The sequence below is a fragment of the Pan troglodytes genome, chromosome 1 (assembly GCF_028858775.2).
Source record: "Pan troglodytes isolate AG18354 chromosome 1, NHGRI_mPanTro3-v2.0_pri, whole genome shotgun sequence".
In the NCBI taxonomy this organism is placed as follows: domain Eukaryota; kingdom Metazoa; phylum Chordata; class Mammalia; order Primates; family Hominidae; genus Pan; species Pan troglodytes.
The window spans coordinates 230684169-230701841 of NC_072398.2; the positions used below are offsets into that span (position 1 = coordinate 230684169).

The 17673-nt window shown below is 61.1% G+C and overlaps 1 protein-coding gene and 1 long non-coding RNA gene across 8 annotated transcripts; both read right to left on the reverse strand.

The window, feature by feature from the left end:
• Window positions 1-202: 202 nt before the first annotated feature.
• Window positions 203-10758, reverse strand: SCNN1D (sodium channel epithelial 1 subunit delta). Of its 7 annotated transcripts, none has more exons than XM_054679254.2 (17): window positions 10062-10645; window positions 9749-9948; window positions 9044-9117; window positions 7266-7378; window positions 4977-5070; window positions 4361-4713; window positions 3663-3870; window positions 3339-3529; window positions 3042-3130; window positions 2802-2965; window positions 2601-2699; window positions 1839-1956; window positions 1672-1750; window positions 1533-1590; window positions 1275-1333; window positions 1088-1163; window positions 203-974 (listed from the first exon to the last, which is right to left on the reverse strand). In XM_054679254.2, exons 1-17 carry the CDS (start codon window positions 10556-10558, stop codon window positions 618-620), a joined length of 2829 nt encoding a protein of 942 aa, XP_054535229.1. In that variant the 5' UTR covers window positions 10559-10645; the 3' UTR covers window positions 203-617.
• A 1140-nt stretch (window positions 10759-11898) lies between these two features.
• Window positions 11899-17572, reverse strand: LOC134807639 (uncharacterized). The gene is made up of 3 exons (XR_010148597.1): window positions 16301-17572; window positions 12113-12228; window positions 11899-12012 (listed from the first exon to the last, which is right to left on the reverse strand). It is a non-coding gene; the product is annotated as an uncharacterized LOC134807639 (long non-coding RNA).
• Window positions 17573-17673: the final 101 nt, after the last annotated feature.

The following is a 17673-nucleotide window of genomic DNA, read 5'->3' on the forward strand; positions in this document are numbered from 1 at the left end:
AATCTGGGTCCTGACGCCCCTGGTCCCCATTGTCTCGCCCTTCTACCCTTCTCTGCCCTAGACTGAGTTTCCTGGTGGGAAGAGGGGTGGACGCAAACCGGCGAGGCTAGGCTGGGGCTCGTCCCGCCAGGTGCAGTCAGGGTTTCAGCTCACCGGGCGCGGGGCGGCTGGAGGGGCGCACAGGCACACACTGGCCGCCAGGTGGAGTCAACAGCTTTATTTCAGAGCAGCCCAAGTGTGTCCGTGGGGCCCGCCTTGCCTTCTGCCTCCCTGCAGCTGAGGTGGCTAGGCTTGACACACGTACACAGGTGCATCAGACATGTGGACATGCAGACACAGACACACGGAGCACGGGTACATCACCGCGTGTCGGCACGTCCAGCCGCACTCGTGTGCACGCGGGAACCCCCCTCCGCCCCGGGCCTCCTTGAGACCCACCCCAGGCAGTGTGGGTGGTTTGACCAGAGGCGCCGACATGCCCGGTGCCTGCCTCCCCACGGCCACGTGTGCTGCTTCCTGGGCCGCTGGTCTGGCCCACCCTGGGCCGCTGGGGAGCCTGCTGCTGCCACAGCTGCAAGGACCAGGCCAAGAGATCGCACAGCCCTGGCAGGTCTGGTTCAGGTGTCCAGAGTCTCAAGGGGCTGGGGCCCAGCCCAACTCTCTTCGGCTGAGACTCCCGCCAGAACCCCTGGAAGCATCACCCGTGGGAGATGGGGCCCGCTGGGCTCCGGGTCATCTGACGTGCCGCCTGCAGGCGTGGGCATCTGACTGGCCTCTGGCTTGATGCTGGACGCCCCTGAGGCAGGGCTGGCTCTGGGCCAGGAGAACCACGCCCTGCGGAGCCGGCGGCCGCCTAGCACCAGGGTGAGGGCAGAAGCGTCGAGCAGCAGCTCCAGGAGCTCCAGGAGGGAGAGGACGGAGGCCCCAAACCACAGGCTGCAGAGGCTGCCCATGGTCGAGAGCAGCTGCGGCACCTGCGGGTGGGGTGCGGGCGTGAGGGGCGGGCCTGGGCCCCCGTGCCCCTTCTGTGCAGGGCCAGCCACTGTCGCTGCCCCGGCTCTAGCCCAGGCAGGGGGCCAAGGCTCACCGAGTACACGGGCGCCTCCTCCACTGAGCGGTAGTTGAGCTCCTGGTAGACGATGTTGATTTTGGCCAGGCTGCTCCTGGGGCAGGATAGAGGCGTGAGGACGCTGGCCCAGACCTTCATGATGGGGAGGGGGGCTTTGAGGGGAGAGGGGCTGCGATGCCTCTCTGGAGGGCGAGGGTGCACCCACCTCTGTCTGTGGCTCTGACGAGGCAGCCCCTGTTCACCTAGCGTGGCCAGAGTCCATCCCTGCACACGGAAGGTTTGCTGTGGCCACGGCTCCCCCATTCCCCGGCCATCCCGGGTACCACGGGCGGATGTGGGGGCAGAGACCATGGGGCATAGGCTGGGTCAGTTCCGGCCCTGCCCTTGTCTTGGGTGGGCTCTGTGGGACCTGTGGGGTCTGCCTGGCTGTCCACACCCCCACCCCACCACTTTGGGGACTCACAGCTGACTTGGCGGAAGGCCACCTGGAGGTCCCAGTGGAGAGCTTGAATGCAGACTCCCTGGAAGAGACAGCCGGGTGTCACCTGCCACGCTACCTGGGGCAATGATCCCTGGCCCCGACCCCAACACCCCCATCTCACCTGCAGGGCCTGGGGCAGCGGGAGGTACAGGGGAGCCGGTGGGTCTCCAGGTCCTGGTAGAGGCGGTAGAAGCAGTGTCCTTGGGGAGGGGTCAGAGGCATGTGTGAGGCTCGCTGTGACCCCCCGGCTAATGGCTGACAGAGTGGGAGGCAGTGAGCAGGACTCACCCCAGGCAGGGTGGCGGGCAGAGCTGCAGTACTCAGCCCCTGCCGGCAGAGGGTGGAGGTAGTAGCCACAGGAGCAGGTCTCCACCATCAGCTGCTGGAAGCAGGACACCAGGCAGGCCTGGGGACGTGGGGGATGAGCAGGGACATGGGATAGAGCGGAGACATGGGGGACGGGGCAGAGACACGGGACGGAGCAGGGACACGGGACATAGCAGGGACATAGGGGACGGAGCAGAGACACGGGACGGAGCAGAGACACGGGGGACGGAGCAGAGACACGGGACGGAGCAGAGACATGGGACGGAGCAGAGACACGGGACGGAGCAGACACGGGACAGAGCAGGGACACGGGGGACGGAGCAGAGACACGGGGGACGGAGCAGAGACACGGGGGATGGAGCAGACACACGGGATGGAGCAGAGACACGGGACGGAGCAGACACGGGGGACGGAGCAGAGACACGGGACGGAGCAGACACGGGGGACGGAGCAGACACACGGGACAGAGCAGGGACGCGGGGGACGGAGCAGAGACACGGGGGATGGAGCAGAGACACGGGGGACGGAGCAGAGACACGGGACGGAGCAGAGACACAGGGGATGCAGCAGGGACACGGGGGATGGAGTGCGGGCCTCCACGGGGACTGCCCCGTTCCCAGGCCCTCGAGTACTCTCCCAGACCCCTCCCCCGTTCCACCCGCCCACGCCCCCTGGCCAGTCCAGCCTCACCTGCCCCCGCACCCCCTGCCAGCCCAGCCTCACCTGCCTGGTGTAGGAGGTGTTGTGTAGCAGCTCCACCTCCACGCCTTCCGCGCCGGCGGTGCAGTGGCCGTAGGGGCTCCCGAGCCGGTGCACCTCGTCCTGGGAGGGGACGCTTCAGTTCCATGGGCCCTGCCCTCAACCCCCAAAGCCCAGGTTGTGCAGGAGGCCTGGGCCGGAGGTTGGCTGCAGAGGCCAGCTCACCTCTCGGATGCTGATGGTGGCCTCCGTCCCTGGCCGGACGCTGAAGCTGTGGTGCCCCAGGAAGGGCGTGTGGTTACGGCCGTGAACCATGACCCTGATGCCGGCCAGCGTGGACAGCAGAGGGAGGTGAGGCTGCTGCTCAACCCTGAGGACCAGGCCGACTCCTGGGAGGCCAAGGGCTGGTGTGAGGCCACCTGACCTACACCCCTGCCCCCGCACCGGCCAGGGGCTGGCACCCACCGTGGGTGATGCCGGGGCGCTGAGCTGTCCAGACGCCATCAACCGTGTAGCAGCTGCCGTAGGTGGGGTGGTGGAAGGTCCGGAACTGTCTGGAATGAGAAGCCAAGCTCAGACCTTGAATGTCGGCCACCCGCGCCCGTCACGCTGGCCTGAGGGGCCATGGCCTGCCCTGTGTCTGCGGAAAGTTCCTCCGGCCAGCCTTGGGTGGCTCCCAGCATACAGCCAGAGGGACCCCAGGGGTGCGGCCACGCTCTGCGGGGTGGGACGGAAGGAGTGGCCCCCGCCCGCCACACTCACCGGGCCTGGCAGTCCAGGCCATCGTAACTGCAGGAGAGGACGAAATGGCCGTCCTGGCTCCCGTGGCTGTCCTCCCATGCCGCGGGCAGCAGGGCCAGGATATCCACATAGTGGAAGTGGTACCAGTCCTGGACAGCCGCCACGCCTGACGTGTAGCCGCGGTAAAAGCAGTCGCCGCCCGTGCTGTTGCACTGGGAGAGGGGAGGGAGGGTCAGCTCTGTGGCCACAGCCCAGGCCCCGCTCCCCACTCGAGGTACCAGCAGCGCAGGGCCGTGCTCCCAGCTCAAGGCCCTGATGGCCGCAGGCCCCGGCTGGGACACTCACCAGTCTGAACCCCACTCTGACCCGGCTGCCCGAGTGGCTCAGCCTCTGCAGACGGATCTCCCGGTCCAGGTGGAAGGGGGGCTCGTGGCGGGGGACAGGGGCGGAGAGGGCGGCTCTGCCTTGGCTGAGGTTGACGTTGTACAGGGAGTCAATGTTCTCCCTGGCAAACTCGTCCAGCAGCTCCAGATGGCGGAGGACCGGACTCGGCCTGGGACGCAGGGCCCTGGAGTCAGAGTTGCCAGCCCGGGGCCTCACACTGGCCCCAGCATCCCAGTGTGTGCTGTCGGGACAGCAGTGCCTCCCCCACTCAGGACGCCCAGTGGGGTGAGCTGGACCCAGAGCTGGAGTTGGAGGCCGTGGCTGCTGGTGAGGTCGGCCCCGGAGCCCAGCCCGCTCACAGCCCCTCCCACCTTCCCTCCTTCTGGAAAGCCTCACCCACCCCCACCTCTCCTCCCAGGCTCCCGAGGGCCCTGGTGTCCCTCCAGGGGGCAGTGACCACACTGAGCCCCCTCCTTGGCAGTCCGAGAGGTCCGGGCTGGGCACCGAGGTTTGGGGAGGTCACAGTGACCAGGAGGGTGGCATTGACCACACCGAGCCCCCTCCTCGGCTACAGGGGCCAGTGGGGCTTCGGTTAGAGACAGTCACAGGGGCGAGGAGCTGGGGCGGCCACCCCTCCCGCCGACAGCCCTGGCCCTCACCGACGTGGGTTCCCGTCACACAGGGTGACCAGCGGGAGCAGCTTGCGCTCCGAGTGCACAGAGACGGCCATGAGGACCGGGCGGTGCCAGTGACGCTCAAAGAGGAGCCCCAGCTGCCAGCAGAGCGCGACCAGGGCTCCCAGGGACAGCAGCCCCCAGGACGTCGTCTTGAGGCGGTTCCCGCGGGAGCAGACCAGGCGGATGGCGCCGTGGATGGTGGCGTTGGTGCAGAAGAAGGTGAGCAGCTCCCGGAACGAGGCGGGCAGCTCCACCAGCCCCTCCTGGTGCCCCTCCTTGGGTGGCGGCGGTGGTGCTGATGGTGGCCCCGGCCTGGGGGGCGTCTGGGCTGCAGCCTGCGTGCAAAGAGTGGCCTCAGCAGGGCCCGGCCTGCACCCACTCAGGCCTCCCTACCCTGGGCCTGTCATGTCTGTCAGCCACCAGTGCCCCGCCCTACCTGCTCGGTCGCTCGGACAAGCCCCTCCCAGGGTGCTCTGACACTGCGCCCTTCTCCCCGGATACACCCGTCCCTGACACGTCTCAGTGTAGCCTTGGAGCTGAATTTGAGTTTGGGCTGCTGGGGCAGCAGGACTCAGAGAACAGGGTGCTCAGGCCCTACCTGGCCCTGTTTGCAGGCAGCGTTGTGCTGAGTGGGTCTGTGCTGCCATCCCTTCAGGTGGCAGGGCCTCTGGGGAGCCACAGGCCAAGGTGATCTACCCAAAGGCAAGTACGGTAGCGTGTCCATGCTCCCCGCGTGGGGTCTGGGGCTCAGGGGAAGACTTGCCCTTCTTGCCCCTGATGGCTGCACCCACCCCAGCCCCCAGTGTGGCCTGCTGAGGACCGACTGTGCCAGGCCCATCCAGCCAAGTCCAGGAAGCGTCTGGCCTGGACACCGCTCGGCACTGTGGCTCGGGGTGGCCCCATTGAGCTGAGTGCCGGGGCCAGCTGCGGAGACACGAGGGCCCCAGGAAGCCCAGCCACTGCCTGCCCAGTCCCGCGCTGGAGGCTCTGGAGTCCTGGGACAGGCCTAGCTCTGGTCTGCGAGGCTGTCCCGCTGCCCAAGCCTGCTCCGAGGTACTCTGGGGAGGTGCTAGAGTGAGCCAGAAGCTTCCGGGCCTGGGGACACCAGGTGGGGACGGCTCCCCTCGGGTGTGTGGGCCGCACAGGCCTCCAGGCAGCCTGGCCAGGAGCTCCACCACTGGGCACATGGCTCTGCTCACCCTGCGTCCCCATGGCCATCTGAGCAGGGAGGCTAAGAGGCTCGGAAGGGTCTTTGTGACTCCAGTCCCCACTCCTCGTCTCCACCTGGCGCATAGACAGGGCAGCACCATCCCCCCTAGTGGGGGCTGCCAGGCCAGCAGAAGCGGGAGCTGTGGATTGGGGTCTGGAGAGCCAGTCAGGGTCCCCAGGGCTTCTGAGTGAGGCAGGGCCTGGACCCCTGGTCAGAGAGGAGCCGGACCCCACCCTGCATGTGCGCATGTGTGTGAGACAGGACTACACTGGCCTCTCCACCCCATCTGGATCTGCGCCGTGCCATGTGGCCAACCCACGGGATGCACAGTGCCTGGACACGCAGTATCTGCAGTGTTCTCCCGGGGTCTGTCCAGCACACGCTCGGCACCCCCCGTGGTCCAGCACACGCTGTGCACCCCCCGTGGTCCAGCACACGCTGTGCACCCCCCGTGGTCCAGCACACGCTGTGCACCCCCCGTGGTCCAGCACACGCTCGGCACCCCCAGTGGTCCAGCACACGCTGTGCACCCCCCGTGGTCCAGCACACGCTCGGCACCCCCAGTGGTCCAGCACACGCTGTGCACCCCCCGTGGTCCAGCACACGCTCGGCACCCCCCGTGGTCCAGCACACACTATGTACCCGCAATGGGACACAGCCTTCTTCAGGATAAGGAGGCACTCAGGGATGACCTGCCCCATCGCCACCATGCAATCCTGTTCCTGATGGCACACGGGGCCAGGCATCGGAAAGAGACCCCCCAACCCAGCCCCTGGTACCTCAAGGCGGGAGCCCCCCTGCCAGCCCCACTCCCCACCCCTACCCCCCACCCCAATCCCCCCACGGTACCTCGAGGCGGGTGCCCCCCAACCCCAACCACCACCTTGGTACCTTGAGGTGGGGCTCCCCCACCCCCACCCCCTCACCCAACCCCCCAACCCCCTCACCCAACCCCCCCACCCCCCTCACTCAACCCCCCCACCCCCTCACCCAACCCCCCCACCCCCTCACCCAACCCCCCCACCCCCCTCACCCAACCCCCCCAACCCCCTCACCCAACCCCCCCAACCCCCTCACTCAACCCCCCCACCCCACCCCCCTCACCCAACCCCCCACCCCCCTCACCCAACCCCCCCACCCCCCTCACCCAACCCCCCCAACCCCCTCACCCAACCCCCCCAACCCCCTCACTCAACCCCCCCACCCCACCCCCCTCACTCAACCCCCCCACCCCCTCACCCAACCCCCCCACCCCCCTCACCCAACCCCCCCAACCCCCTCACCCAACCCCCCCAACCCCCTCACTCAACCCCCCCACCCCACCCCCCTCACCCAACCCCCCAACCCCCTCACCCAACCCCCCCACCCCCCTCACTCAACCCCCCCACCCCCCTCACTCAACCCCCCCACCCCCTCACCCAACCCCCCCAACCCCCTCACCCAACCCCCCCAACCCCCTCACCCAACCCCCCCACCCCCTCACCCAACCCCCCCAACCCCCTCACCCAACCCCCCCAACCCCCTCACCCAACCCCCCCAACCCCCTCACCCAACCCCCCCAACCCCCTCACTCAACCCCCCCACCCCACCCCCCTCACCCAACCCCCCACCCCCCTCACCCAACCCCCCCACCCCCCTCACCTTCCCCCCCACCCCCCTCACCCCCCCCCACGGTACCTGGAGGTGAGAGCCCCCCCGTGTGGCTGCTTCCATTCTCCCGTCCATGCTTCGGTGCTCAGCCATTGCAGGGGCAGCTGGCAGCTCTGAAGCAGGATGGAGCCTGTGGCCTCCTATTTAAAACAGGCTGGCTGGGCGTGGGACTGTGCTGCAGGCGAGGGAGGACCCAGCCAGGGCAGCCACACCTGCCCTGGACCCAAAAGGGGAATTCCTGGGGGACAGAGATGCCCATCCCTCTGCAGGCGAAATCTTTCCCATCCTGAGCCCTGCAGGGGAGGCCTGGGGTCCTGACCCTGGCTGAGAGTAAGGGGCTGCAGCCTCTGGAGGGAGGGGGAGGACAGTGTTGGGCTGAGACCTCCTTGGAAGCCCCATCTTTCTTTCTTTCTTTTTTTGAGATGGAGTCTCACTCTTGTTGCCCAGGTTGGAGTGCAATGGCACGATCTAGGCTCACTGCAAGCTCCACCTCCCGAGTTGAAGCAATTCTCCTGCTTCAGCCTCCTGAGTAGCTGGGATTACGGGCACCTGCCACCATCCCAGGCTAATTTTGTATTTTTAGTAGAGATGGGGTTTCTCTATGCTGGTCAGGCTGGTCTCAAACTCCCAACCTCAGGTGATCCGCCCGCCTTAGCCTCCCCAAGTGCTGGGATTACAGGCGTGAGCCACCGTGCCCGGCCCAGAAGCCCCATCTTTCTCTGCCAGCTCCTGGAACTCAGATCTGGGGCCGTCGTGGGCTCCCAGCACTCCCTCCCTTCCCTGGCTGACAGACACTGGGTGGGGACCTCAGCTCCCAGATCCAGTGTCTCTCGGGACCAGCCGCCCAGCCATTGGGACAGGTGCTAATGTGGGAACACCAAGGGCCCGGGTGTGGACAAGGCACCTGCTCCCCTGAGTGGGCACAGGGGCTCGCCCTCCCTGCTGGACACTATAGCTGCCACCAACCACACCACACACTAAGATGACGCATCACACACTAAGACTTTCAGTCCACACCCACACCACACACACCAAGATGCTAGCACACATGGAAGTGACTCACGACCACCAGGCGCGGTGGCTCACGCCTGTAATCTCAGCACTTTGGGAGGCCAAGGCGGGCGGATCACAAGGTCAGGAGTTTGAGACCATCCTGCCTAACACGGTGAAACCCCGTCTCTACTAAAAATACAAAAAATTAGGTGGGCGCGGTGGCAGGCACCTGTAGTCCCAGCTACTGGGGAGGCTGAGGCAGGAGAATGGTGTGAACCCAGGAGGCGGAGCTTGCAGTGAGCCGAGATCGTGCCACTGCACTCCAGCCTGGGCGACAGAGCGAGACTCCGTCTCAAAAAAAAAAAAAAAGAAAGTGATTCACAACATACTAAGACCGCACACATGCTAAGACCACACACATATGCTAATACCTCACACACGCTACGACCTCACACACACTAAGACCACACACGCTAAGACCTCACACATGCTAAGACCACATGCTACTGTCAGGGTCCAAATCACAGTCTCCCAGGCTGGCGTCTTCAGCCCCAGTGCGGTTGTGTGTGGAAGGCAGGTGTCCTTGTCCCCCAGGAACACCCCATCCCTGTCTACTGTGGGACCCTAGATATCCAGGTGGCCTCACTGTCCCAAATGACCAGACCCCAGCCGGGCCCAGGTTGGAAGGGTAGGCTCTGTGTTCCTGACATCCTGCCCCAAGTGGTGCTGGGTCCCTGGGCTTGGCTGGGGGAGCCCAGCCCCACAGGGTCCAGCAGCAGAGCCATGGCTCTGAGGAGGGTGAGGTCACCTGCCTGTCGGCTCTGGAAGGAAGCAGCTGCCACCGGTGACGTCCTGGAGAGGGAAGCCATGCTGGAGTCACCCAGGCCTGTGTGAATCACAGCTTCGTCACTGGCTGTGTGGCCTTCCCGAGTTACTCAACCTCTCTGAGCTGATTTCCTTGAGTGCCAGATGGGGCTGGGGTGCCTCTCCAAGCTCGCGGCAGGGGGCTTGCTGATGTCACAGAGACCCCACAGGTCAGCGGCAGGGCCCCCGGACACAGCACAGGCCTGGGGCTTCTCCCCCACCACATCTGGGCAGCTTTGTGCGTGGGCCGCACCTGCCGAGGAGACAGGGCACACATGGCCCGGGGGGCTACTTGGCAGGCGGGGACAAGGTCCTAGGTGCTTGCCAGAGATTGTGGCTGGAAGCAGCCTGTGCCTCCCTGTGTCCCCGGGAGTGGCCTGGCAGAGAGCCCGGCCTTGGTGCAGGGTGCAGAGAGAGAAAGAGCCCAGGTCCGGCCAGTGGGGCCCGGTCCAGCCAAAGGGCAGCTTGCAGGAGCAAGGCCCCCGGCTTCCTGTAGGAGGGGGAGCCCTGGCCGGGGGCAGAGCACCCCTTCCATGACCCGTATGCCCTGCAGGGCCTCAGTCAGAGCACATCTCAGCTGGATCACGCAGCTCCCGGCTCCACCCCCCTCCCCTCCTCCTGGGGAAGGCCTCGAAGGGCTGAGGTTCAGTCACCTGTCCCACAGCCCTGTATCAGGCCAGAGAGGAGGCAGAGGGGGTGGCCACAGAGCACATGTCCAGCACTGGTGAATCCACATGGTCCTCCCCCTCTTCTGGACCATCCCCTCGCTGGCCACGTGCAGGGGGTAGGGTGGGGCGAACCCAGCTCCCGGCATGTGGGGGTCCTGTGGTCACTGCACCATGACCAGGTGAGCCTGAATGAGAGAAGGGACGGGCAGGCATCCCTGGCTCCCTTTGGGCCCATGCCTCTGCTCTCTCCCAGGAAAGACGGCCAGGCCCCATTGACCGAGCATGGCTGTGAGCTCACCTCCTTGGGCCGCTGAGGTGGCCGGGCCACAGGTAACGAGGGAGCGGTGTTGTCTTCTGTGACAGCACTGCCCTGGAGACGGCAGGCGCCTGGCATCTGTGGGACCCCAGCCAGGACCTCCTATCCCAGAGCCCCGTTTCCTCCCCTGGGGTGAGCGTCCCCCACTCAGGGTCACTCTGAGTCAGCCCTGGGAGGGTTCTGGTGCAATAGACAGGCAGCCCAAGGTCGGGATTCCCGTGGGCAGGTGGCCTGGGGTCCCTCTGGGGTCCTGCACCCAGGCAGGTGAACAGCCTCCCAGGCAGAGCCCCCTCGGCCCCGGGCATCAACTGCCCTGTCCAGTGGAGCCTCCGCAGAACAGGCACTAAGGTGGCACCAAGGTGCCCCCGGCTGCTGGCCTGGGTGGGTGCTGAGGGTGGGAGTGTGGAGCTTGGGGTCTGGCCGGTGTCCCCTGCTGGGAGGAGTAAGGTGTGTGTGGGCTGCCTTCTAGGTTCCCTCATAAACCAAAAATAAAATTATAAGCCCTGAACTGTCTGGATGGACCCCTGGTCTTAGCCATGGGCATTCCAAAGTTAACCTGAAAAACTAGCTCAGCTGTGATGGGAAGGGGGTCGGACGCACCTCATGCCCCCTCCCTGCTGGAATTCAGGCGCAGCATCAGCATCACCTCAGGCCTTGAGTCTGATGAGAAGCATTTATAGTTGGTTCTCTCTGAGGCTTGTGACCTGGTGGCTTCATCTGCGATAAGACCTTCATCTGCACAATGCCACACTGTAACCAGACATTCCCTTCTACTGATAACAACTCTTTTTTTTTTTTTTTTATTGAGATGGAGTCTTGCTGTCACCCAGGCTGGAGGGCAGTGGCGCGATCTCGGCTCACTGCGGGCTCCGCCCCCCGGGTTCACGCCATTCTCCTGCCTCAGCCTCCTGAGTACCTGGGACTACAGGCGCCCGCCACCACGTCTGGCTAATTTTCTGTATTTTTAGTAGAGACGGGGTTTCACCGTGTTAGCCAGGATGGTCTCGATCTCCTGACCTCGTGATCCGCCCGTCTTGGCCTCCCACAGTGCTGGGATTCCAGGCATAAGCCACTGCGCCCAGCCTAATTTTTGTATATTTTTTTAGTAGAGATGGGGTTTCACCACATTGACCAGGCTGGTCTTGATCTCTTGACCTGGTGATCTGCCTGCCTCGGCCTCCCAAAGTGCTGAGATTACGGGTGTGAGCCACTGCGCCCGGCCGCCTTTATCTTAAGACAAGGAGAACGACTCCCTTTTGGGTACCCCATTTGGTTTCTAGCTCGGACGTGCGTTCCTAAGGTTCTTCTCTGTTGCTTTTTCTCCCAAAATTAAGCCCAACTGGCTTGTGCGTGCATTTGCATGAGGAACTGAATTGTTCTTTGCATAGATAAATGAGAGACTGAGTTTTCTCAGCTCCAGAAAGAAAGGCATTTTGCTCCTCCCAGCTGAAAGGCGCCCCTGGGTGACTGTGAGCCAAGTGGGAGTGTCTCGTGCGCTGATCCCCCATGACGTGCAGCAGCCCCACAGGGAACCCCCAACACAATTAGTTTAAAAAGGTTTGTCTGCCGGGCGCAGTGGCTCACGCCTGTAATCCCAGCACTTTGGGAGGCCGAGGCGGGTGGATCACGAGGTCAGGTGATGGAGACCATCCTGGCTAACACGGTGAAACCCCATCTCTACTAAAAATACAAAAAATTAGCCGGGCGTGGTGGTGGGAGCCTGTAGTCCCAGCTACTCGGGAGGCTGAGGCAGGAGAATGGCGTGAACCCGGGAGGCGGAGCTTGCAGTGAGCCGAGATCGCGCCATTGCACTCCAGCCTGGGCGACAGAGCGAGACTCCCATCTCAAAAAAAAAAAAAAAAAAAGGTTTGTCCAGGAAATGCACGTAGGAGCTGGTCACTGTGTTTTCAGTCCTCTCGGAGGTGTTGGAGTTCTAGAGAGAGAAACAGAGACACGTAAGAGGGCGAAGATGCCTCAGTGGTGACACACTGGGGAGTCCCGCCCACGACCCGTCCACGACCGGCACACTCAACCTGCTCCACGGAATCCCAGGCCACAGCTCGGTTCCTCCGCGCCCCACCTGCTCCACGGAACCCCAGTTCCTCCACACTCAACCTGCTCCACGGAACCCCAGGCCACAGCTCGGTTCCTTTCAAGAAAAAAAAAAGTGGGAAATACATAATGTAAGCCTCAGCAAAGACAAGAGAGCGACCTCCTTCCAGGCACCCCGCTGGTTTCAGGCGCCTCTACCTGCAAGTGTTCGTATAAAACTGAACATGTCGCGGGCATGCTGGGTTTCCTAGTGCCCCAGCTGGTTCCAAATTATGGTCTTTTGGGGCACATTTTAAACTGATGGGCAAATTCCATCCAGGAAAAATTCAGAGCCCAAAGGTCAGCCTGCAACTACAGAACCATAGAGTTCCTGGCCAGGCGCGGTGGCTTACGCCTGTAATCCCAGCACTTTGGGACGCCAAGGCGGGCGGATCACCTGAGGTCAGGAGTTCGAGACCAGCCTGACCGACAGAGTGAAACCCCATCACTACTAAAAATACAAAAATGAGCCGAGCGTGGTGGCATGCACCTGTAATCCCAGCTACCCGGGAAGCTTAGGCAGGAGAATAGCTTGAATCTGGAAGGCGGAGGTTGCAGTGAGCTGAGATCGTGCCATTGCACCCCAGCCAGGGCTGCAAGAACAAAACTCTGTTTCAAAAAAAAAAAAAAAAAAAAGAACTATAGAGTTCCTAAGTTCTCTATCTCTCTGTTTCCTTTGCTGCCTGCCTTAAAGCTGCTGTTACACTTTTTGGTTTTTTTTAGGTAGAGTCTCACTGTGTTGCCCAGGCTGGAGTGCAGTGGTGCGATCTCGGCGCACTGCAACCTCTGCCTCCTGGGTTCAAACGATTCTCCTGCCTCAGCCTTCCAAGTAGCCAGGATTACAGGTGTGCACCACCATGCCTGGCTAGTTTTTGTAAATTTAGTAGAGACGTGGTTTCACCATGTTGGCCAGGCTGGTCTTGAACTCCTGGCCTGAGGCAATCCACTCGCCTTGGCCTCCCAAAGTGCTGGGATTACAGTTGTGAGCCACCGTGCCTGACCAGCTGTTACTTTTCTACTGAGATGACATCCACAGTTTGCATCTAGATGTTTCTTTCCGTTATTGTTTTTCTAACCAGTGACTTTGTGTTGATATGTCATGGTTAGAGGTGTCAAGCAAAAGCTGTAGGGTTTTTGGATGAGTGTATATGCGTGTTTAGATGTGTTTATGTGTACGTGCGTGGATTCTGATACATGTTTTGTGGCCACAAGGTACCAAACTGGCTTAAGTTAAGGAGTATGCATACATTTAGTACATAATAACAAATTTCATGTGACTTAAAATTTTTTTTTTTTTTTTTTAAGAGACGGAGTCTCACTCTGTCACCCAGGTTGGAGTGCAGTGGTGCGATCTCGGCTCACTGCAAGCTCTGCCTCCTGGGTTCAAGCCATTCTCCTGCCTCAGCCTCCTGAGTAGCTGGGACTACAGGCGCCTGCCACCACGCCCGGCTAATTTTTGTATTTTTAGTAGAGACAGGGTTTCACCATGTTAGCCAGGATGGTCTCAATCTCCTGACCTCGTGATCTGCCTGCCTCGGCCTCCTAAAGTGCTGGGATTACAGGTGTGAGCCACCGCACCCAGCCTTTTTTTTTTTTTTTTGAGACGGAGTCTCACTCTGTCCCCCAGGCTGGAGTGCGGTGGCGCGATCTGGGCTCACTGCAAGCTCTGCCTTCTGGGTTCACGCCATTCTCCTGCCTCAGCCTCCCGAGTAGCTGGGACTACAGGTGCCCGCCACCACACCCGGCTAATTTTTTGTATATTTTAGTAGAGACGGGGTTTCACCATGTTAGCCAGGACGGTCTCCATCTCCTGACCTCGTGATGTACCTGCCTCGGCCTCCCAAAGTGCTGGGATTACAGGCGTGAGCCACCGCGCCCGGCCAAAAGTATTGGTAAAGTAATATAAGGAGTGTCTTAAAAACTGTCAGCATACGTTTTTGTTTGCATTTATTGATTTATAAGGGGTCAAAACTTGGCATAAGCATTATAAAACTCTAAACCCAGCTGAAGGCCAGGCATGGGGACTCACACCTGTAATCCTAGAACTTTGGGAGGCCGAGGCAGGTAGATCACCTGAGATCAGGAATTTGAGACCAGCCTGGCCAACATGGCAAAACCCCATCTCTACTGAAAAATACAAAAATTAGCCAGGTGTGGTAGCTCATGCCTGTAATCCCAGCTACTTGGGAAGCTGAGGCAGGAGAATCACTTGAACCTGGGAGGAGGAGGTTGCAGTGAGCCGAGATTGTGCCATCGCACTCCAGCCTGGGCGACAGAGTGAGACTCCATCTAAAAAAAAAAAATTATAGGAAAACGTTCTTTCTACAAAAATTCTTATTATAAGGTAAATAATTTTGTCTAATTCAAAGCTTATTTAAAGTTTATGTATAAAATGAGTTAAAAAGAACAAGGAAATAAGAGAGACCAAGGAAAGTTATAGATATAAAGAGGTCTTTTTGTTAAGTAAGGGTTAAAAAAAATAATTTTATATGAGAAAGAATCTTGTATGGTAAATTTTTGTCCTTAAATAAATGACTGGTTGTTTAAAAAAAGGGATGTTCAGCACAAACTAGAAAGTCCACATGTCGTGAACGGTCTGTGTAAGCTGCAATACCTTTGGTAAAAAAGGAATTTATAAAAATGTTACATGATAGATCGGGTGTGGTGGCTCATGCCTGCAATCCCAACACTTTGGGAGGCCAAGGAGGGCGGATCACTTGAGGTCAGGAGTTCGAGACCAGCCTGGCCAACACGGTGAAACCCTGTCTCTACAAAAAGATAAAAATTAGCCAGGCATGGTGGTGCATGCCTGTAGTTCCAGCTGCTCAGGAGGCTGAGGCAGGAGACTCAATGGAACCTGGGAGGCGGAGGTTGCAGTGAGCCGAGATCATGCCACTGTACTCCAGCCTGGGCGACAGAGCGAGACTCCAACTTTAAAAAAAAAATTGTTTTAAGGGGTAATGAATGCCGGTCCATGTCCATTCCTATCTGGCCTACAAAATTTAATGGGCTGTAAATCTTTTAACTGTAAGTCGTTGGGTCATAGGGAGTCAAACTGAGGGACAGGATTGACTGAGGGTGGGCAGCCACATCCGCCCAGCAACGCTGAGACACAATAAAGATTTGGTGGACATGGATGTTGCCTCTGGCAAATCTTGGCCAGAAGGGGGTGAATGTAAACCAAAAATTAAATTCTAAGGCCCCCCCAGCTGTCCGAATGGACCCTTCCTCTCAGCCAAGGGCGTTCCAGTGTTAACCTGGAAACTTGCTCAGGCCATGGCGGGAAGGGGTCGTGGGTCATGCCTCCTCCCTTTTGGAATTCAGGAAAAGCTGAATAGCATTAACATCAACACAGGCCTTAAGTCTGATAGGAAACATTAACAATCTATTCTCTCTGAAGCCGGCAACCCGAGGCTTCAGCTGCGTGGAAAACCACAACCCCTTACTGCAACCCAGACATTCCTTTCTATTGATAATAACTCTTTCAACCACTGTCAGTCAGGATCATTTTGAATCTACCTATAACATAGAGGTCTCCCCACACTACCCCAATTTATCCTGCTCTTTCAGATTGAACCCGTGTAAATAAATCATGTCTCCCTAAAATGTATAAAAGCGAGCTGTGCCACATGCACCTTGGGCACCTCCCGAGATGTCATGGGTGTGTCCTTAACCTTGGCAAAACAAACTTTCTAAAGGGACTGAGACCTTTCTCAGTTTGCACCCTCCAGGCTGGGTTCTCTGTCCCTCAAGCATCCCCTGGCCAGACAATCCCTGCTGTTCAGAGGCAGCCAAGGCTTTCTGGTCCGACCCTGAGGGCTGGAGGAGGTGGGGGCAGGAGGTGGTAACTGGGTTGGGGGATGTTTTCTTGGTTGCCAAAGCAGAGGGTGCCCCCTGCTGCCCAAGATGCTGAGGGTGGTCCCTGTTGTCCTATTCCTGAAGCTGCCAGAGGAAGTCCCTCCGGAGGGCTGGCCCACAGCAGAAGGGCTGCTCCTGCCCTCAGAGGGCAATCTCAGGGTTGAGAAGGTTACAGCTACCATCTGCCACCAACCTAGCTGCTTGTGCCGATCCCACTGGCCAAGGCCATCGGCTCTATGGCTAGAGGCCTGGGCAGCCTGTGTCCTGCTTACCAGAAGGCCACAGATGCGGGTGGGTGGGGTGGTGGGGTCTTGGCAAGACGTGCTGGCCACACCTGTCCGGGGCACCTTCTCCCTGGGGTGTGACTCAGCCATGCTCCTGAGCAGGGGCCTCTGAGTTGAGCCTCGCTGCAGTCTTCCCAGCTGCAGGGCCCCCACAGGTGTGCTGTCATCGCACACTACTGAGGGACAAACAAGGCAGGGCGGGCCTCCATCTGCCGCAGGCCACAGCCGTGAGTGTGCATGCGAGTGGACGTGCTGGTGCCTGTATCTGCGGCCGGTGTGGCTTCCCTTACATAACTTTCCATGCTGTAAAAACAGCTCGGCCTGCCCTGCATGGGAACGGCAGAGGCCTGAGAGGAGGCAGAGGAAGGAGGCTGGATGCTGAGATGTTTTCCGAAGGTGGAGCCGGTGACGGCAGTAATGGAGGCAGGCTGGATTCCCACGGGCTGAGGCTGCGTGGACACTCCTCCTGGCTTCTGCCCCAGGGCCTGCAGCAACGTCTCAGACCCACCAAGGTGTCCCAGAGGGCCAGAGTCAGGGCTGAGCATGGACACAGCCTGCCCTCTGCCCGTAGCCACAGCGGGACTGACCCTCAATATTCAGCCACCTTGCTGACCTGTGGTTGTTCCTGAGAGGCAGTCAGGGTTGGGGCAAAGGAGAGGGCCACAGGCAGCCAGGTGGCGAGGTCCACCTCCTGATCCCCCACCAGGGGACCACCCTCAGCTCCCCGCTGTCCTCAGCGGCCTCTCAGGGAGGCGGAGGGCTGTGTGCCTGCCCCCAGCGTCCCACCCCAGCGCCCCGCCACCTACCGCTCCCTCCCAATGTGTCTGGGGTCAGAGAGAGGTGGAGAGGACGCAGCGCCCCCCGCTTTCTGCAGTCTGTCCAAGGGGAGGTCAGGGGCATCCCGGGGCTGGGCAGGCACCTGCAGGGGAGGGTGCTGCGGCGCGGACGTGGGTTGCAAAGAGATGCCACGCGTGTCACTCTCGGGTCCCTGAACGAGAGAGCTCTGAGCTCCCTCGAGCCCAACCCTCCACCGAGCCTCCAGGGGCCCGGGACGCTCCATGCCCGGGCCGCGCCGCGCCTCCCCTAAGGGCCGGCTGGGGCGTGGGAGCGGAGGACAAGGCGGAAGCCGGGAGGCGGGAGGGTCGGGGTTCTTTCTCCACCGGGGTCGCCCTCAGCCGGGCCTGCCGCCCTGGGCCGTGGCACATGGGGAGGGAAGCGCGCGGCTTCGGGGTCTGGGGCTCTCGCGCCCACTAACGGTGCCCGGAGCCGCCCGCCAGTGCGCAAGCGCCGCCCCGCCCCCTGCCCCATCCCCCACACCGGGGTCGACGGCGACAGAGAGTCGTGGGGGCGGTCCGCCAGTC

Bases quoted from the DNA above. Each gene is read 5' to 3' on its own strand.
- SCNN1D (XM_054679254.2), bottom strand. From the start codon at position 10,558: ATGAGGGAACCTAGAAGGCAGCCCACACACACCTTACTCCTCCCAGCA. The intron at 4,714-4,976 runs GTAGGGCCTGAG...CTTTGCACGCAG, and splicing joins CTGCCTGCAAACAGGGCCAG to GCTGCAGCCCAGACGCCCCC. The intron at 1,957-2,600 runs GTGAGGCTGGGC...CCACGTCCCCAG, and splicing joins ACACCTCCTACACCAGGCAG to GCCTGCCTGGTGTCCTGCTT.